At 32.9% G+C, this 22,708-nt stretch overlaps 1 protein-coding gene across 5 annotated transcripts in view; it reads left to right on the plus strand.

Moving 5' to 3' along the window:
* Window positions 1-22,708, plus strand: part of EPHA5 (EPH receptor A5) — a 340,114-nt gene that overhangs the window by 24,245 nt on the left and 293,161 nt on the right. For all 5 annotated transcript variants that reach the window (XM_008571411.1, XM_008571425.1, XM_008571402.1 and 2 more), the window contains exon 2: window positions 5,020-5,084. In XM_008571411.1, the coding sequence (XP_008569633.1) occupies window positions 5,020-5,084 (65 nt within the window). The remainder of the gene's footprint in view (window positions 1-5,019; window positions 5,085-22,708) is intronic.

The following is a 22,708-nucleotide window of genomic DNA, read 5'->3' on the forward strand; positions in this document are numbered from 1 at the left end:
GGGTTTATTCCCATAGATTAGTTAAATATGTGTTGTAATTGAATCTAGTAGCTTTTCTGATATCATTAAGTGGCAATCAATAAACAAGTATCCATCAAAAGTCTATTGTATGCAGTGGACCTTGATTCAATGCCATCAGAGAAAGAGAATGCCATTCTATCTCCTACTAATCCAAACTATTCTCTTCATACTTTGGTGGATGTCTAACTGCCATTATAATTGTGTTTGTTAATGTAAAGATCATGGAAAAAACAGAAACGATGTGAGAGTAAGAATATGCCTTTTGGCTCTAATTTACCTTCATGTTATGAAGGATGACACATTCTCTTATGGCCTTGCCCCTGATGGTGGTGGGATCAAACATCTTGATCTGTCTTTTGACTCTTCAAAGTCTGAAAACACATTAATTCCAGTGTGTATTTTTCCTGGAGAATCCAATAAATTTTCCTGTTCATAGTGACTAGTATTAGGGAAAAGCAGTGGAGTCAAAGTGTAGAGCAAGTTGTGAATGTTTGGAAGTTATAATCATTGAACTTTAATCTCTAATTGTTAGAGTGTGTGAAGTTGTAGGAGTCTTTTTATGAATATTCCGCTTTACCCATTTTGTTTTCTCCTTGCTTCCCTTGAATCCCAACAAAAATAATGAGTTGGTGATCCTCTGCCTTTTGTGAAAGTCTTTAAAAGCTTTTATCTGTTCAAGAAAGCATTGAAAAATTATTAATGTGAAGTAATAAAATTAAAGCATACTTAAGACTATTTTGAGTTAGTTTCTAATATAATCTATTATTTGCTTTGACAGACAGTTAAGTGATTTTTACTTTTTAAAAAGTTCCTGTATTAGTGAAGTTTTTCCCCCTGTAGGTTAACTTTAGGAATTTGCAATAGAGTACATACTCATTGACTCCTGTAGAGTTATTACTCCTGGAAAGTCAGTCTTCTTAATTACTCATTAGAATACCAATCGATATGCACATCTTCATCATAATTATACAATGGCTGAGGGAAAATGACTTTGAAGTCTGTCTCTCAGTTTAATCATGTGGCTCTATTTTAAAATACAAATAATAGAATAAAAACATTTTCCATAAAATTTCTGATATCTAATTAATGTCTTCCAGAATAACTGTGGTATCAAACATTTCCTCTAATTATATTCATTAGGGGCTTCTCCTGGACAAGTTTTAATTAAGTTGTACAATGAAGATCAATACTCCTTGTGTATTCATTGTAATTTACAACAAGCATATGTACTGTTCAGAACAATTTAATTACTGTAATTGTAGCACAAAACGTACTTGGTGACTGTGCTCCATTACTGTCAATCCTCTTTTTTAATAAATTTGATAGTGAAATTGGGAAATGAATTTCTGAAAATTCAAATTTATATATACCTTGTGTCTAAACTTCTGTTTTTTATATAAATAACTTTTTATCTTTTTATGTTTCTATTTTTTTTTATAACTAGTAGGGCAAATGGCAGAGTGCTTTGTCACTCTGTCATGTATGCTATCATGAATGTGGAGAAATTACTAGAGTGTAAATAAGAATACATGTAATAATTATATTGGTTATGTGAAAAATAATTTAGGGGCCTTGTGTAGTCAGCGTATTCTTGTTATTTCCCTAAATAAGACTGAACTTTTAAAATATTTTTTAAAATAGGCATATTATTTTAGTTCATAAGAAATGCCTCTAAATATGCTAACCTCTGTTAATGAAGATCATGATGCTACTGATGTACTGCACAAAGAATTATGAAAGTAGAGGTTTTCAAGTAGAATCAATAGGTCTATAACAGGGCTTCTCAACTTTGGCACTAGTGATATTGGGGCCAGATAATTCTTTCCTGGATGTGTTGCTGTGTCTTGCAGGACGTTTAACTGCATGCCTGACTTCTTCCCATTGAATGTCAGTAGCAAATATTCCCTCTACACCCCAGTTTTTACAGTCAAAAATGTCTCCAAACATTATCAGATATTCATGTTGAGAACCACTGGTGTATGCTGATTCAGCCACACCCTCCTGATCTGCCCACTGACCAGATGATTCATTCATAAGACAAACAACTATTCAGCTGTTCTGTGCTCGGGCTAGGTTCATAGGCATGAGTCAAACATGGTGGGCTTTTTTTAGATTTTTTGAGATAAATAAGAACTGGGTGCTAATAGAATATTCAGTAATAATATCTAACTCAGATTTAGAAAAGGGAGGATTAGAGCTGGCTTCTTGAAGAGGGTAGTTCCTGAAATATGTTTTGAAGGACAAATGAAAATTTAGCTATTTAGAAGGGGAAAAGGGCATTTGAGACAGCTAAAGCAGCTTGTTCAAAGCTTGGAGATAAAAGAAAGACATACATTTTAAAATTTGGGTATAAATTTTAGTTATTTTCTCTGAGATATCAAGTCCTATTTTTTATGCATTATATGAACAAGATTAAATTATAGTAATCTGAAAGTAATTGCCTAAAACACCTATTTTTACGTTCTTTTCCTCAATTTCCAATTCAGTAATGATATATGTAAATATCTTCTTTGCATTATGAATTTTATGAAATTATTTGTCTTATGGAGGAAAGCAATTTTAGACAGTAGTGGGAAGTGACATACATGTATTTCCTGTTAACCTCCTAATCTGTCTGAAGAAAGCCTTTTAACAAGACCACTATAAGTAAAATTATATAGATTTCTATTGCGGTTATTTTTATGTATTTTGTAGTATATTACAATATTGAAAACTCCCAATAGATTGTATTAACAGTCACACCAGTATTTTGGGGTTATTCATTTACTTCCACACATGTTTTGAGGGAAAAAAAAAAAGTAAAATGGTAAAAAGAGTAAATGAGATTAAAAGCTAATTCAAGTCAGGGTAACTAAATTTCAAAAAGACATCTGGAATTCTGTTAGTAATAATGAATATTTCAAATCTACATATTACAAGGTCTGCAAGGAATGCTGTGTTTCTCATGGCAGGCTGGTTATGAATTCTTAGAATTCCTATGCACATCAGTTTGCCACCACAGGATTAAGTTCAATTTGACTGCCATCATAGTGACACCCTTAGTTTGCTGATTTGCTCCACTTTACCTAATCTACACAGATAGGCTGCTGCTCAATATCAAAGATGTATTCAGTGAATCCTTAAGATGAATAAACATAACAATTCAGGTTCTGTACTCCCCTGATATTTAGTCATGTCTAGACACAACCCTAGTGTCCCAGAAAAACTAAAATGAGGACAAGGACATTTAAGTTTAATGTAGCCTTATTCCCATGGAAACCAGAAAAGCCGACAATAGAGTAAAAAGAGAAGAGGATGGATCTAGCTGAAAAATTAGATCTTGTGGAATGACTGGCAGGATTTGCAAGATCAGTGGGTAGTAGAACAATTTCGGTTTATTTGTTGTTTTCGTTGTTTTAAATAAGTTTTTCAGTTAGATAATTATCCCTCTAAAAAATTAATAATTTCACAAATTAGTTTACTTATTTATTATTCCATAAAGCCGATGTGATGATGTGTGTAGGCTAAAGATTATATGGCATAGAGAGAGAAATAAAGAAGTATGTTTAGCAACAATTACAAATATATATATTAATATTATATGGTATTCAGCATGTTTCTGTATTTTCTACAGATTATAAGTTGTTGATTTGTTTTCATGTTACTTATAGACTTTTAAATTGATTTATAAGAAACTTATGTTCACAAGTGTACATTTGTCTCATTATTTGTTGCTTGTGTGAAATAAAATCATAGATAGTAAGTTTCAAAGGCACAGAATTTCTGTAGCATGTAGAAAATCTCAACTTCATTTATGATTCTGATTTATCTTATATTCTCTTAAAATAATGATTTTATCTTACATTCTCTTTAAATATAATTTTATGTTATATTATCTTCAACGTATTACAACACATTTCCTAGCCTATCAACTGTTACTCATTTAGTACCCCAGGCTTACACTTTCAGATAGAATCGTCCTTTTAGGATTGATGGCATTTCATAATACTGGGTCTCAAACGTAGTTTAAAGAAGCTTTCATTAGGAATAACCCAGGCATTTGCCTTTTGAGTCCATATGCCAGGTTCATTCAAAGTGGTTCAGTTGTACAGTGACCTAAGGTAGATCTATGTGAGTTAGGTATAATAGGTGGGGAAGATAATGATTTGTGATCCAGATCTAAAGCCCTGGACTATTTTCCAGGGACAATATATAAACATGTGTATGAGTGTGCATGCCTGTGTTTATATACTCATGCATGGCTTCATTTTTTAATGATGGTATTCAGACTTCCATCTTGGTAGTTTCCAAATATCTTAGGATTTCCACACATAATGACTCTGACAGTTTCTATTTGAAGCACATTTTAGACTATGGCTAGGTTTAGGTAGAAGATATCTTTGGGAATGCAGTGGACTCAACCATAACAAAAACACCAAGAACTGCTACAATTTCCTTGTCTTGGTTAAAGGTGTGTAGATTTATTTCTTAATTAAACTTGCAATTTGGGTTACAGATTTTGGTTAATATAAAAAAAAATGTTACAAGCTTGGGAATAGTTTACTATTGTTTAGTGTAAATTATTTGTTAATTGCTTCATAATAGGTTTCCAGAAGAAAATAAAATACATGTAGCTACAATTTTATGGCTGCAACTTAATCTCAAGACCTAAAAAGCAGCATAGGAAATTCATTTTTATGGGCCTTTCTTTCATTTTTTTTCTTTATCTTATTATTAGTCCTTTTTATTTGTCCTTGTTTGGCAAAAAAAAAAAAAAAAAAAGCATTTAGGGTAATGATTTATGTATACACGTTTGTTGTAATTGTTCTCTAAGTGTTTACTAAAAATCACATGTTCTCTTTTATCCCAAAATATTTTCTTTAAATTATGCCTTTTGTATTCATCATAATGAAAACTCAGTCTAATTTTAGTTATGTAAACAATATGCACTTTTAATAACAACATCAAAATAGGGATACACTGTATGTTTCACTCAGTTTTGTGTTCTTTCTATTTCAGTGAATTTATTGGATTCACGAACTGTCATGGGGGACTTGGGATGGATTGCTTTTCCAAAAAATGGGGTAAGTTTTTATGAAATTTTCTCAAAAACTCAAGCTACATGCATAGGCATCATGCTAAATGTTACATGAGGTTGAAAATTCACTGGATATATTTCTTAAGAGAGGAGGGGTTTGCATGTATTAGGGGCGGGAGGAACCTCAAATTAGTTCTGACAGGGAAAAGGTAACCATAGGGAAGTGTTTGCAATGACTGAATAACAAATATATTATCTTCCTCTTTGAGAATTTCTCCACAGAGTAATGTGGAGTTTCCTTCAACATTCAGGAAAATTTCAGTTTGAAGCAACTAACAAACTTTCAAAATTAATTAATATAAAAAAAGTATTTGATTTGCTGCTGATTTGTAATAATCATGGTGATATTATATGAGAAATAAAATTTAACATGTCTATGACCAGTGTTGATTCAAAGCTGGGACCAATTTATTTTTTATTTAATTTTCAGAATTAAGGAGTGAAAATATTATAAGAAATTCCTTTAAATTCCATTGAGATTAAAAATTTCTCAGATTATTAGATTTTTTTTTTTTTCCATTCAAAGGTTGTGTTCCACTTCTTGGATTTTTCTTCACTGAAAACTTTTCAGAAAAGATGTTTTTATTGGAAGATTTTTATAATTAACAATATTTTTTAGTAAGTAATTTTAATGTTTCCAATAAAAAGTCTTTTGAGTGAAAATTATATGTAAGTTTATTTTAGCAATATACATCTCAAAGTGTCTATAATAATAAAAATCATACTACCTTTAGATTAAAAAGGTTCCCAATTACCTTCTACTCAATTCACAATGCATCCATGTTATCAGATGGATAATAAAAATATAACTAAAATGTTATGATATAAGATCATCACATTCACAGAAAATGTTAAATTTATTGTGTGACTTACATTAAAAAGCAATTTGGACTTTGAGAGATTTTTATTACCTAATAACTTTAGTATTTTAATATTTTCTAGTTTTCAAGCTAAAAGTATACAGCCTCATTATAGAACCATGTTGAGACAAAGGCAGATAATATTTTCTATTATCCTCTTTAAGAAAATTATTTAAATAATTTGACTACTTAAAATTATTATAATATAGTGTATATAGGCAATTAGTTAAAAATTATGCATGCTGATAATATTTTTCATGACATTGGAGGTTAATTTCAGTTTTAGTAATCAAATATAAAAAATCTGGTTATAACAACCTGAATAGCTAAAAATTATATATATTTTTTTAATTAATGAGAAAACCAAGTGTGTTAAACAGTCCTTTAGTAAGAAAGTTATTATTAAGGAAGTAAAACAAGTAGTATTGATTGTTCTTATTCATCATAATATATATAGGAGTACTTCAAAAAGTAGCAAAGAAAAATGGAGTTAAAAAATAATGCAAACTTTCCATGAACTTTTTCAAGATCCTTCATATGTTAACATCTTAGATCTCAGTATACTGTCCTGTTTTTCATCAATTTGATATTTGTTTTAAATTGTTAAAAGTTATGATTACATTTAGAGATATAATATTTAAAAAGCTATACTAGTACATTGTTAAGATATTTGAACATAAAGGTAGGGCAAAGGAAAAAACATTGTACAACACAGATACAGTAAGTGTCAATGTAATGGTATATATTCTAATAGTCTGTGCCTCTTATATCTTTCTTACACTTTTCTTTCTTTCTCCCCCTACCCCCAATTTTTTCTTTCTTTCATCTGTCATTACCTCTATAAAAGTAAATGTCTGGCTAATATCTATGAAAACGTATGTGTATACACATACACACACATGTCTCTGTGTGTGTGTGTATACATACACTTTATTTCATGTACCAAAAATGATTTATTGAATAAATATTTTAAATGCCCTTTCTGAGAAAATGGCTCACATGTTGTGTTGAAATTAATTTTTTAGAATCCTGAGAATATATGTAATATTCTCTTTGAATTTGGTTTTGTCTTTTTCTCCTGTTTCCACTCAGAAGTTATTTAAAAGAATTTTCACAGAGTGTATCTGTGAGAGTATAAATATGATGTTGTAGTTTATCTTGCAACAAGAAATAATTTTGGGGGAAAATTAATCAACTTGTACATGATTTCAGTATAAAACACCATAGATTTTTCTATAAAAACATAATCACTTTATAAAAAATGAGATCTTTCTAATCATTCTAATACCTACATGCATTTTCTTTCTATTGTAACTGTTAGTATAGTGCTGATTTTGCTCTTTTTTTTTTTTTGTCCTTTTTGAGACTGGCCGCACCGCGCTCAGCCAGTGAGCACTGTGAGTGCACCAGCCATCCCTATATAAGATCCGAACCCGCGGCAGGAGCGCTGCTGCGCTCCCAGTGCCGCACTCTCCCGAGTGCGCCACGGGCTCGGCCCTTTGCTCAGTTTTTGTAAACAATGAGTATCTTTTTCAAAATTCTTATAATTTTTTAATGAGTGTGCTCCCTTTGACATAGCCGTATCTGATATTAATATTGAAAAAAGAGATGATAATTTAGAGGAGCTTAGTGAACGTGTATTTGTTCAAGTGTGGAAAATGTATGTGGAATCTAGGCATTATATTTTGTATTATTTCACTCAAATGCAAAAATTAAGAAAATAAAAATATATAAACTTCTAATATATTTTAGTAGGCTATACCATTTAAGATTAGATAAGCAATATAATCCTAGATGAAATACAGATCATCAGGATGAGGTCAACGAAATTTGTAAAATAAGGACCTCCAAAAATTTTCACCTCAATGAAGCTATAAGAAAGTGGAAAAAATTTTTCACAATTAACTTTCTCAGAACCATGGAAATCAACCAAAATTTTGAAGCAATATGGGGAATATTAAGTAAAGGAAAAAATGACTGAATCTTGTAATAATAACAAGGTTTGTGGCATTTCAACTTCCCCTATATCCTTTCTACCTCTCTAGCTCTGAGGTAGCCTTGAAAAGCCAAAACCTGCTCTCATGGAGAAAACCAGCAGCCTGGTAGACACTGGAGGGAGCAGAATGGGATAGGAGATACTTTAAGTTTTAATTCTAGAGAATTGTCATTATTTGACCTGTCGATATCTTCCTGGAGGACTACAATGTGAGACTGTCTTGATTCAACCTGACGTAGAGCTCTCCCAGTCTAAAAACTTTTCCCCAGGTAGATATTTATCAAAAAGAGAGGCTATTGCCTAACTTTTTGTCTGTCTGAGAAAGTGGATAAAGTTTGGGACAAATAATAGGCTAGCTAACCAAAAAATCTTGGAAGGAATAGCTGGAGAATGAGATGTTCATTGGGACTTTAAAATATTATAGCATATTATTGAGAATCTAGAAGGCACATGTGTAGGGCTGTGCACATGCCTGAGGATATATGTATCCTCAGGAAAGATATGAGAAAGGCCTAAGTTTTTACTGCTGACTGACCTTGAGTATCTGCACAAGCAGGAACAAGCAGGGACAAGTAGGAAGTGAAGGTTAAGGCAGCATCTTTAGTTACTTAGCATAATATTGAAAACTTGTTCCACAATGCACACATAGACCCTCAGCAAAGATGTGGACAGTTAATGGTTATGTCCAAGCACTAGTTTACAAGTAAGCACTAGCCATTTGATGGCTACACATGTCAAAGAAAAGGAGTGTACAGAATCTACAAAAGTTATTAATCACACAAACAACCACAAACCCCCAAAAGTGGCGAGAATCTAATTTGCAGAGTTGTCACACTATATTATTTAATATGGCTAATTTTCAACAAAAAATATGACACATGCAAAGAAGAAAGTGTTGCTAATATGCAAGACAAAAGAAATCAATAGAAGCTGTGCTGAGAATGCTTCAATATTTGACTTTCTAGATGAGTATTTTATTTAACTATTTTTAGTATGCTGAAAGAACTAAAGAAGATGATGTCTAAAAAACTAAAGGAATGTGTAAGAATGATGTTGTCTTATCAAATTCAGAATATCGATGAAGAGAGAAATTATTAAAACAAAATTCTAGAGTTGAAAAGTGCAATAACTGAAATGAAAAATTATTTACTACAGAGGCTTAATAACAGATTTGAACAAGCAGAAAAAAGAATCAGCAAACAGGACATACAATCTGAGGAACAGAAAAAAAAAAGTAATGAAGAAAAAAATACATAGAACTTCAGAGACCTAAGGAACAACATAGACATAATGGGAATCTCAGAAGAAGAGGAGAGGCCAAAAGGGTCAGAACAAACATTTGACAAATTAATGGACATAAACTTTCCAAATTTGATGAAAAATATTAATACACACATTCAAGAAACTTGAGAAACTTAAGTAGAATAAACTCAAAGAGATCCACAACTGGACAGTTAAACTGTCAAAAGCCAAAGAAAGACAATTTTGAAAGCAGCAAGAGGGGAACTTGTGTATAAGAGATTCTCAATACTATTAACAGCTGATTTCTCAATAGAAACAATGGGGCCAGATAGAGGTTGGATGGCGTATTCAAAATGCTGAAAGAAGACGACTGTCAAGCAAGAATTCCTTACCTGTAAAACTGTCCTTCACAAATGAAGGAGAAATTAAAATATTCTCAAATAATGATAATCTGAGAGAATATAAATTATCAGAATTAAATATTTTCCTCCAGAAATATAATCTTAGAAATAGGTTATACATATTTGGAATTCAACTATTTTTCAGAGAAAACTGCATCTTTATTTTCTTTTAAAATTGTGTCTCTTATCCTCTCTACTTCATCTTCAGAGAGAAACATATAAGCTAAGGAATTACGTATTTTTTCCTCAGGTGTGATAAACTCATTTTAAGAAGTAACAGTTAATTTTAGAATAGTTTATGATATAGTTTTATGATTTGATATAGTATTTTAATAAAGAACACAATGCTTCTGTTCTAATTTCTGTGTTTGTAGATATAAGGCTTTTTAAATCATTTGATTTCAAATTCAAATAGTATGATTTTCACATTAACATAGTTATCAAAAGTCAAGTATGATTTTTATTAAATGGCCTTAAATATTGTGTGCAGATATTATGCCACATTCTGTGATTCGTATAAAACTGGGCAAGACAAGGGCCCTGACTTTCAGTGAGGCTAATATAACTTAATCTTATTCCTCTATTCATTTAAGAAATATTTACTGTGTACCAACTAAGTGAAGAATTTTGTTTTAGAGATTAACTGTTGATTCTTCTCTTATTTTATGGGAAAACTTAGTTTTGTAGTATTTCTATACAGTCACCTCTTATCAGAATCCCTAGATTAAACTGAAGCAATCTTTTTCAAATATGTACCTACAGTAATGGGGATATTGCCTAATAAAGGTTCTGTATTTGTAAATATGTATTTAGTTAAATTGAATTGGTCTTGTGGGATTTCAAAACTCTTTATGCAAAATAAAGAAGCAATTGTGTGAATATTTGTTGAAAGTGCTATAATTTATTCACTTTTTTTCAGAGCATTCTTCTAAATTTCAGACCTTAGGAATGAATATACTTATTTCTCAGGCAGATGAAGAACCATTCCCCAAATCTAGGCATAAGAATTGGGCAAGAATTTAAAGGATACACCTTATTCATCCCTCCTAGTCAAGCACATGTACCATACACTTGTTAAAACAATCATTGCACCTGTAATACTTTTTCTGTATTTGTGTTTTTTATTATATTATAAACTCCTAGACTTCTTGTAGCTATTTCATATTTACTACTCTACAGTGTTTCTAAAACTTGGCTCAGTTCCTGGTTTGTAATAGAACTTCAATAAATATTTATTGGAAGGATAACAATTTGTTGTTTTTAATTAATAAAATGCATTACTAAGGTATAGTTTTGCAATGCAAACTAAGTAAATGACTGAAAAAAAAATCAAAACAAAAAACCCCCAAACAAACCAAATACCTAAAGAAGAATGTGGCCCAGTGTTGGAAGTCAGTAAATAGACTCTCTTTGACCTTCTGCTGCATTTCTATTCGCCTTATACTAAGAAATCCACCAGTGCATAAGTGTTTTTGTTTGTTTTTGCATATAAGTATATGTTTATGAATTCATTGTCGCACTTAAAATTGTGAGATTTCATATGAAATCTGAATTTCCAGTTTTTCTGTTTAGTTGGGTGTTTCAGAAAGCCAGAGCCAGGAGCCTTTCATGGCCTCAATACTCCAAAACTGAGTAAAGACTGTAGCTTTAAGAGAATAAGCAAATTCTTCTGTTTGACTCACTTTCTACCTGACACTCTTCTCTCATTTAGTTGCCAGTCTGTGATTCTGGCATCAATGAAGAGTCTTTTTTTTTTTTTTTTTTTAATTACACAAGCATCAGTATTTTTTTCTTTTGTATCACGAGAGACTTTATTTTTTAAAACTTCTCTGGTTATTACATGCTGAAACGGTTTCCATGTAGTCTTCGAGTACTTTACTGTTAACTAGGAAATATCATTAGAATTTGGGCTTCTGCATGTGCGTTATAGCCACTATATATGTGATAAGCAGTATGTGTGCATGTGTGCGTGCACACATGTATATGTATGTGTATCTGTCTGTGTGTCTGCCTCATAATAGTAACTTTAAGTCTCCTTCCCTTTTTTATCTGGACATATCTAGAAGTACTATGTTATAGCAAATTTTATGCAAATTTGCTGCATTCATTCATTGAACAGATATTTATTGAAAACTGTGTATATGTCACTATTCTAGGCACTGGTGTGTAACAGTAAAGAAAAAAAAACAGTAAAGAAAAAAAAGTGAAGATTAAAAAGATTAATCATGAGAATGATTAATCAAAGAGAATAAGGTGGTAGATTAATTGCTAGTCCTGCCCTTTCTATATATTTGCAAAAGTGGTAGAGAGGTAATGGTATTTGCTCAAGGTCATTCAAGTAGTTTGTGACACAGCTGGGAAGAGTGTGTGTTCTTTGGCACATGAAGTGCCAAAGCACTCTTTTTAATTGTCTTGCCATGAAAAAATATACTTTCAGTACATAAACATATGTACTAACACTTAGTACTAACAATGACAATGCACAGAGAGATACTTAGTATTCTTTTCGTAGATGAGGAAGAGGCTCAGTAAGGGTAAGTGACTTGCCCAAAGTTATGCAGTGGGTAAGAGACTGAATCCAGTTTAAACCCAGGTTTTCCAGGATACTGATTTTTTTAAAAGAGTTGAGCTTTTCCAAATAGTTAGGTCTTCAGAGACATGACTAGGTTCTGGATGGTGCCCAGACTTTTAGTTTATACAGCAGTATTGGTGTTGGATAGAAAATTCACTTCAAAGAAAGTTTTAAATGGATCAGAGTAGGTTGTATTCTATTCACTGAAAGACCATAAGTGTTGGAACGATATATAGCACATAGGTGCTCAAACATATAAATTGCATTTGTTATATTCTTTGTATATATCTATGTAATTATAATTACACACAATTAACAGAATTAATTAACTTGTTTCCCAGCTATGTCTATAATTCACTCTAATTTTCTGGATCTCTGTGAATCTCAGCTTTTCTATCTGTTAAGTGGGGTAGGTGGCTATTTATATCATCTATCTCACAGTGTTGTTTCCAGAATAAAATAAGATAATGCATTTGAATGCACTGTGTGACCCCTAAGCCAATAAAATAGAAAGGTTGATGGCTTATTTAAAAGTTTCTTCTAAATAGCTTATTTTCCAATATAGCCAGAAAGCAACATTTTGGCAGTTAAACAAAACAACCATTCAGCTATCTGACATAAGACTATTCAATGAAATAAATAGCATGCAAGAGTGTTCCTGCTTTAACACCCCAATATGGGTCTCAAGACTTCAATTTTACTTTGAATAAAATTAAAGGGAGAAGAAGAGTTTAATTTATATTTTTAATTTTTCTACAACGGGTCTTTAATTCTAAACAGAAACAACAAACAAACAAGCAAAACATAGACTGACTTTGAGTTTAACTGATGTAAAGTATAGGTGGTTTATCTCAATTCTAAATTTCACTGATTTTTTGAGTAATTATATTTTCCTCCTCCAGATCAGCCTGTTTTAAAGATCTCATATTGAGATTCTCAAACTTTTTCAGCTTCAATTGATAAGGACACACAGTTCTACCGATTGTAGTAATGGGGCTAAGGAATGAAAAGGTCTTGAGATTCATTAATTTTCATTATAGACTCTATTGTCATCCCTCTATTATTTATGCTTTCATCAAATGTTATTTAAAAATATTTATAAACTTTATTATTATTTTATATATTTAAGTTAATAGACTATTATTTTTTGGTTGCCGAAAAATGAGCACAAACTACCGAGAGTTCCTATATAACAAGTTATCATCTTCTCTACCCTCTTTTCACTACAATTAACATATTCCATTAATGTGGTAGATATGTTACTATTGATGAGCCGATATTGATGCAGTAATATTAACTAAAGTCAAAAGTTCACATTAGAGTTTATTCTCTCTGTTGTATATTCTGTAGGTTTTGACAAATATTATTGTCATGTGCCCACCATTATAGGGTGATACAGAACAGTTTCACTGCCCTAAATATGCCCTCCCTCCCTACCTCCTTCCAAATCTTGGAAAATACTGTTATTTTTACTGTCTCCATAGTTTTACCTTCTCCAGAATGTCATATAGTTGGAATCACATGGTATGTAGTCTTTTTAGGTTGGCTTCCTTCACTTAGCACTATGCATTTAAGGTTGTCCTTGTCTTTTTGTGGCTTGATAGAACATTTATTTTTGTTGTAGAATGTCTCTCTATTTTTTAGATACCAAATTTTGGGATTTGGGGAATTAACTCTGTCTGTAAACTCAAGAACTCCATGTCTGCAAGTCCCCACTTTCCCATTGTGTCAAATGTGTAGTAGTACATTTCAAGTCTAGACTTTAGAAAAAAGATTAGCAAAGACTTTAAACATTTTTAAAGCATTTTTCTTAAAGGTAGAAGTTTTGCTTTACATAAATCCCATTTCAATTAAAATTATGAATTATTCAGAATGGATTAACAACTTCATAGCAATAATCTGTTCCAATTTTCTGATCAAATCATGGCTGAATAACAATAGAATTGAAAGACTCCTTCTAAAACAAATATTATCTCACTTAAGCCTTTACTCTCTTTTACTTTCTACCCTTAAAGCGTATAGTCATAGCTTTGCCATCCTATCTGTATACACTCTGAAGATGCATTTTGCTTCCTTCTGATTACCTTAGAGTTAGTTCAGTCACTACCTGGAACATTTAATATTGATTAATGTATATAGTCTCAGCATGGATGTGAACATTATTGTTTCCTGGAAATTTTTAGCAAGTGTTTCCAAGGCTTATTCTTATGAGAATAAAATGAATAGTTATGGTATTTTTTTTTAGAATGGATTATGCTGTTCCGTCTCAGAAATTCCACTATTGCTCTTTTTTTCCATGTGTTATTGTTGTAGATGATCACAAGATACACCTGCCTCCTTCACTGTGGTGACACCAGCCTTTTCCCCACTGAGTTGTCTGCACTTCCTGCAGCACACAGTGGAGAAGCCTCCACCGTCCCCTGAGCCTCACCTCTAAGTTGCGTTGCAAGTTCTGCTTTTATTTTTCCTCTGTCTTCTTCTCCCAGTAAAATAAAGAGGATAAACATTACTTTAAAATCTTTTCTTCTGCTGATCTTACAGGCTATTAGGGTCATTCATAATAATTTATTCATTTAAGGAAGATTTCAGAAAAGTGACAAGTCATATTTGTACTAAAATGGGGACAAAGTAACATGCTCTCTGCCTGCGGGAGAAAGAAAAGGCAATAGCTCTACATCATAGATACTTCAAAGCAAAAGTTTATGGCTTTTCTTGTTTTATTGTCACTTTGTCCTATCTTCTAATTTCTTTGAGACAGAGATCCTGCACACTTAACTTTTAAAGTTGAAAATAACTCAGGTTTAGATTACTCAAAATGGACTCTGACTACATCATTAGTGTTTTATGTGGGTTCTCCTGAATTAAGACAAACTTAAGCTGGATTTTCTTTTCCAATACTCAGATTTTGGCAAAAGTGTGGATGTAAAGTATGTATAATTCCCTGTCCCCCAAATTAATGGAAAATAATGAGGAGAAAAATTTGGACTCTGCTAACCCCTTATATTTTGGTTACGATCACGGTGAGTTTTGTCAGAACTTTATTTCTGCTTTACTGAAGAAGAGGAAAGATAACCACAAGCGCTGAGGCCCACGCTGAGCTTGGAGAGGCTAATAAAGATTAAAGTAATGCTGAAGTGGGTAAAAAAGAGCACATCAGTGGATATAGAGAAGCTCTTTATTTGGACAGTGATAGAAAAGAATTCTAAAGGGGATGGATATTATAATATATAATGCAAATGCCAGTATAATGAAGAACAACCCTGATCCAAAGTAGTTTTGTATTCATTATTTTTAGAAAAATAGAAAGCACGCCCAATCTGTAAGGTCATTAAGATAAATAATTTAAGGAATTCATGATAGTCATTAAGCATACACTGAAGTTTAGAAGACACAAAATTTTGCATTTAGATTTCCCACATGGAAACTTAACATTTATAGTTCTTTAAAATGTCCAGCTCTGCTTCTGCATATGAGGCAAATGTTGTATTTAGTCTCTGATGTATGCAAATACTTGCATGTAGAATGAAGTAACAGTAGTCACAGTAAAGAAGGATTGAGATATACATGGATTATTTGTTCATTAGATATCACTCTGATTATACATTTAAAATCAATATAAAATAATGCAAATATTTTCTTCTTTTGAGGCTATTAAAACACTTTCCTCATATTACAGGGAAACTCATAAATGAAAGTTGAAAAATAACCCTTATCCATAATATCCTCTTGTTAAATCCCTTCTTAACCAAAATGCAATTGGCTGTTTAAATGTTCCATTCTTTAGATCTTGACTTAAGTATTATTTCCTCAAGAAAATACTTGTATGGCTCCAAGATGAACTCTGTTTCTCTCTTTTAGCAGCTCATGCTGGGAGGTCCTTCTTCCCTCCATCCCAACCCCCATCTATTCCCCCCACCACCAGATTGCAACATGTACAGTTATGTTATCCATACTCATTATTTTGTCTTGCTTTGTATCCAGCTATTAATTTTTCTGACGTGTTTCTTATTTGGATTGCTTTTTCCACTTGTCTGTAGTACAAGCAGGGAGCACAAATGTGAATAGTTTCAGGACATTTCTAGATAGTCATGAACAAGCTACGTTTACCTTTTAATTCCAACCTGTTTCATATTGGGCCCTAGTATTTTCCTTTCCCCATTATGTATAAGGGGATTTGTAGGTCTCTGTCTAGATTTTTCTCTGCCAAATGACATAGTCCATGCATACTCTGGGCCTATAGTTTTGATATGTGAATATAATATATTTCTTTTTACTCCCATCTTCCCATTCATTAGTGAAGATGTTAAATAAAACTGGGCCTTGCAGTTGTCCCTGGGGCCCAAACACCAGGTATTTTTCCAAGTGGTTTGATTGCTGTTTATCATGATGTCTTTTTTTGTTTTATTACTATCCTTCAGCTGTTTTCAATTCATGTGACAGTGCTCCCATGCAAGTCAATTTGAATTAATTTTGCAAGCAAATGCTTTATGGTTCTGAGTACATAATCTCCCTCTCCCGCAGAGAAAAAAATATACTGTAATCATCCAGCATTCCTGTTGATTATTTCCATTAAAGGCAACAGGGGAAGAGAGAATGCTCAAGACTCCTCTTGTGTTTGAAGTTTTTTGAGGATTTTGCTATTCATTGCCTTATTCTCTCTCTTTTTCCTTTATGCTATTCAGTACTTGCACCAATGCAGAAAATGATGGTGCAAACTGCTCAGCCTGGAATTTTGGTTCTTCGGAGCCAAACTGCTGCTGTCTCAGTGATGTTATATCCCATCAGACTTGCCCCCAAATGAACTGATTTCTCTCTTTTCAACTCCCCAAAAGATTCATATAAATTTCAACCTCTAGTGTTTTGCACAATTACTTAAAATACATTTTTCTACCCTCCATACAACCCTTCTTAATGTTAATCATTTTTTCCCGGTCCAGCTCAAGTTATACATGAAACCTTTCATTACCCCCATGAAGGGTGGCCACTTCCTAGGCTGAATCAATATAGCACTTATCGTGTATTGAACACACTGACAATTAGATATTTGTAGTGTTACCTGTTGTTTGTGGAAACACTGTAAGCTCTGTAATGACCTTTTTCTCTTTTTCACTACCATGTCGCTTTATGCCTCAAGTATAAATTAATGTTAACTGTACCTGTCACTAATTAATACACAATTAGATATCTAATCTTTAAGAAGTAGTGATTGTTTGGACCCAAAAGACTACATTTAGATTTTTAGTTAAAAATGGAATAGTGAAAAAAATATGTCAAAATTTGGGGTTCTTTCCTATTTATTTGTTGTCACACAAGGCTCAGCCAAGAATACTTGTAAGTATATAAGTTTTTTTTCCCAAAAGACTATTATGTGCCATGCACTGATATTACACTGGTAAAAAGAACTCAGGTCCTCTCCTCAACTGTTACAATCAATAAATTTTGAATGATGTCCCCTAGAGTTGTGAAGTATAAAACCCATACAAACATATATACACCTCTGGGGCTACCTCTTTATTGAGTTTGACTCAAATTACTAATTTATATTATAATTTCAAAATCTGGCTCCATCCTATACTACCTGATATGTAGCAAGCTAATCTCTTTTTTTCTCTGTTTCATCATCTATACTTTATGTATACTACTAACTACTGCACAAAATTGTTATAAGGATTTGAGTGAGTTAATGATGCAATGTTTAGCACAATGCCTGGCCCGTATAAAGCACTCAGTGTTTAATGTTGCCATTATTCTTGTTCTTGGTTTCTGTTCCAGGTTCTTGTTCTTGTATTTATTCTTCCAAAGAGGTAGGTGGTGGCTGTGATAACTTATAAGGTCATTATGTTTTGACCATTAACACATAGGTACAACGTAAAGATGGAAAAAACTTGTTAAATTAAGCATGCAGGTAATTTATCAATACAGACTTGAGTGGTTTCACTAAAAGTCACTCTGGCACTTTACTTTGTATTACATGTATAAAGTTTCTTAAAACATTTAGTTCCTTTTCACTGATGAACAATTCAGCTTCACAAATCAAAGCAGGAATGCATACTAATTATAACAAAAGGGAAAATTCACAGTGAAGGCAGAAAATGATTACCAAAAACAGACATTATCACTTTGTAGATTCTTTGATTGTGGGTATACACAAATCTTTCGAAACTTAACACTCTTTGAAAATCTTTTGTATCCATCATTTACTCAGACCTAGAGCAGGGGAACAATGATGGGCATGTACCTGATAATAAACTTGATCTTCACAACTTAAGTGTTATTCTCCTTTTTCTCTTAAATAAGGTATGGAGGGAATATTTTACTTAGAAATTATTAAAATAAAATACTGTAATTACAGGGATAGTTTCCAGGAGGTGTTCAAACTTTGTAAGCTGCTCAAATAATTAAAGATGATTTAGTTATTTATTATTCTGTTGGTAAAATTTCAATTGGTTTCAAGTAACATAAACTGGCTTAAGAGAATAATAGTACTTTTTATTAATTCAGAGAATTCAAGATCAATTGAATTTTGAAATATTGGTACTAAGGGATTGGGCAGCTCCCAAGAACAGGCAGTGGTGGCCCTCTCTCTCTCTCTGGTTCCTGCTTCTGACAAGTTATTTCTTCATTCTTCTCTCTGCAAACAACAGATTTCTTTGCTTCACTTTGCACATGGCTTCCCTACAGTTTCACATTTGACCTCCCATATAAAAGAGACCAGATCTGGGCCGGCCCGGTGGCGCACTGCTACAGTGCGCCGCTTGGGAGCACGGCGGCGCTCCCGCTGAGGGTTCGGATCCCACATACAGACCGGTTCCCGCTCACTGGCTGAGCGAGGTGTGGGAGCAGCACGGAGGGTTGCGATCCCGTTGCCGGACATGAAAAAAGACAAAAAGGAAAAAAAAAAAAAGAGAGAGACCAGATCACACTGACTGGGAATGTTACAAATTCCACATAAAAAGATTTTTATGGGTTCTTCTTGCTTCAGTTCCATCATGATGGCAAATAAGTCTAGCGGGGTTGGGGACAAAGGATGGAGTCATGCATTGTAAGTGTGGCTATAACTGTTGGGGGCTATCTCTGCAGTAAGGAGAACAGCTTTAAAAAGAAAGTATTGGGGGCCGGCCCGGTGGCGCACTGCTACGGTGCGCCACTTGGGAAGACGGCGGCGCTCCCGCTGAGGGTTCGGATCCCACATACAGACTGGCCACTCACTGGCTGAGCGAGGTGCGGGAGCAACACCAAGGGTTGCGATCCTGTTGCCGGTCCCGGTCCGGTACGGGCGCGACACTGAGGGTTGTGATCCGTTGCCGGTCACGAAAAAAGACAAAATTTGAAAGAAAAAAAAAAAAAAAAGAAAGTATTGGGACTTTATCTCAATTAGTGTCTTTTGAGAATTCTGATGAGAAGCATTTCTTTAAGTATAAAGTTATTTTCCCATATAATTTTGATTTAATTCTTAAAATAGTTACCAATATGAAATATTTTATTCTCAAAATTTGCAGTGAAATGAGTTATCTCAGTATATAATTTCCACCATTTCTCTAAAGACTGATCTATACAATATATGAAATTTACCCAGCACTCAATAATCTTATTTAATGGTCTATTTGATTTATTTAAAATCTTAGTAGTAATACTTGCTCCACTGTTTGTATATTTTGGACTTCATTGCAGTCTCTGATGTGTGTCTTTTAATTATCATCCTTTTTATTTTCTATGACACAAATACCTCTATTCCTCCATGCTATTTTGACTGCATAATAATCACATACTCCTTTCTATATTCAGTTATTATGAGTAGGCATAAAACTAATAAGATCCTATTAGCTCATTGTTTCCTTAGAGCCCAAGAAAATCACCCTTGCGATTGCTGACCTGGTTCTGAAAGTCCCTATGCTGCGTCTAAAGTTGTCTCTTGCTTAGAAGCAAGTTACAGATGCAAAAATACAGAAACAAAAGAGGAAGACAAACTTCACTATCAGTTTATATTGCTTTTCTTATGTAGTATTTCTTTACATGATTTCAAATCTTCCAAAATGTTATTATGAATATTTAATGACATAGTTTATGATTCTGAAATGATTGAGCAAATATAATTCAGCTTTATTTTTTAACATTTGCTCTAGAATGTAGTTAATGGAAATGGCGTGCATATACTTCATGAATGTATAACGCAATCCTTCATGTAATCCACTCTACGTTATATGCATCAGGATAGGACAGCTGCCAAAGCTGTTGGGAGAAGTTTCATTTTAAGCAGAGTTTTTTATAGTTGGGCATGCATGGATTTTAGTTGATTATAACATGCAAATGTATGATAAGCCAGTGAATCACAGCCTCTGCTGTGATTACAAATTATTCAAATAATGCAAGATTATTCAATTTGTGTCACAAATCCTTCCAGTCTGCACAATTAAGGGCATAACCATGAGTATAATCCTGAAAGATAGTCACTTCATTAAACAAGCTTCTCTGGTTTACGGTTTGCTTTATTTGATATTGGATCAAAAAGTGAAAATTTTTAAAAGTAATTAACAGTAGTGATAGTATACTGCATTTACCTCCCCTTATAATTTTTCACTTCTTTTACATTCTTAAATTATACATATCAAGGTTATTATGAGCAAAATAGCATATATCATTTCAATTCTAATATTAGGAAACAACGTGGTTCCAGAAACTGGTATTGGCATGTCATTAACCTGTAAGGTTCAAGGCAAGTATCATTTCATCAGCTGTTGATAGTGCTTTCTAGCTAGCCAAACATCAGTAATTTTCATGGGAGCATTATTCATTAGTGCACTGAATTTCATTTCTGACATCTACATATATTGTGTTGTCCTTTGAAAGTAGAAATGGAAATGAAGTGGCAATATCGTAAATGCAATCAGTAAAATATTGAGGTGAATTTTCTCCTGTGCAGCTCCCCAAATCTTCAGATGGACAATTTATGACATAGCTGTGAAAAATAATAAACAAATCATAGGATTTTATAGTTGGGATTCTTCATAGTATTAGACAAGTTTGGCCAATATATTTCAATACTTTAATGAGGTTATTAATTCAGATGGTGTAAAACTGAAAACTACCATCACAAAAACAGCATCAGCAAGAAGAGCAAACAATAATGACAACTTGAGTCTATACTGATTTAAATTTGTGAGTTTTCCAAACTTCAATTACCTCAGTTTACTCGTCTGTTAAAAAAATGTTCTTGATAATTTTTAAGATTTTTTGTAATGCTCAAAATTTATGCTTTTATTGTTCTGACTTTGATTTGAAGTTTGAAATGATGAACAATTGTAGTATGTACAAAGGTGTTAACACTAGATTAGTTCACAGTTGGAATTTTTATAAATGTAATGAAGAAATCATTTGTATGGTAAAGTTGGAAAATCGAGGTGTGGATTTGAAGTTTGAGAATTTAGATGCCAAATTACTAATTTCTATTTTTCTAAAGGAGTAGTATGTTTTCATATGGTCAGACACAGAAAAGGCAATGCTCGTGTAGAAGCTCTCTCTCTCTCCTCCTCAAACTACACATGCATTTACTAAACAAGACAAACTTTTAGGATGCAAATAATTAAAGAAGTCTAAAATATATGAAGTGATGCCCAGTATTTCCCAAAGTGATGTTTTACTGAAGATTGTCTGGAATAGGAAATAAGTGTGGTTAAGCCAAGGGGTTCTATACTCAAGTAAGTCTGGAAAATATTTAATTAAATGGAATTAAATGGGTTTCTCTATCTGCCGCATTATACCAAGCCTTTAATATACTAATGGGCACTTAATGGGCACTCAGATTCTCCCAAATTATTTGATCTGGAAACATTCACTCACTATACTTGGAAACATCTTTATGAAAAATGTTCAGCAGAATGCATGTTACAAAACATCTTAATTCAAGCAATGAACTTACTCTCCTTTGAAAACCTCTCTGAGTACAGTGATATAGACAAATAGGAGTAAAGGAGTATTTTTGCCACCTTTATCAAAATGGCATATGGAACAGTACCTAAGAATTACTTTCTTACACATGCCTGGAAATTTTGTCTAAGACATCGTAGAAATAGCTAGCCAGCCTGCCATGGGAAATTATAGCCTATACATAATTTCTAGTATGTTGGTTGGGCCAGATCAGACTTGTTCTACATTCCTATTTCAGAGATTCAGTGACCTACACATGCAAGCCATGGTTAGGGAGGATTTCAAATCTACCTTTTCCAAGGGGATCAGTGAAATAAATTCCCTTTAACTTGCATAAATGAAAACTAAATAATTTACTTAGTTTATAGTCTAATTAGACATCTGTATAATCTCATCTATTGTTCCATGGTTGGACAGAGAAGACAGCTATGCAAAATCCACAGAGAGTTATATCGAACTAATGTCTTCTAAAAAATATTTTATATTTTCTCTAAATCTGCTGCATCACACATGGCCAAGTGAATTTTCTAAATACAACTTCGATTTGAAATTGTATGTGTTTGCATATAACCTTAGAATTATGCCTTTGAACCTAATTTATTGCTATATAGTTGT

This window comes from Galeopterus variegatus, unplaced genomic scaffold (genome assembly GCF_000696425.1).
Source record: "Galeopterus variegatus unplaced genomic scaffold, G_variegatus-3.0.2 Scaffold39, whole genome shotgun sequence".
In the NCBI taxonomy this organism is placed as follows: domain Eukaryota; kingdom Metazoa; phylum Chordata; class Mammalia; order Dermoptera; family Cynocephalidae; genus Galeopterus; species Galeopterus variegatus.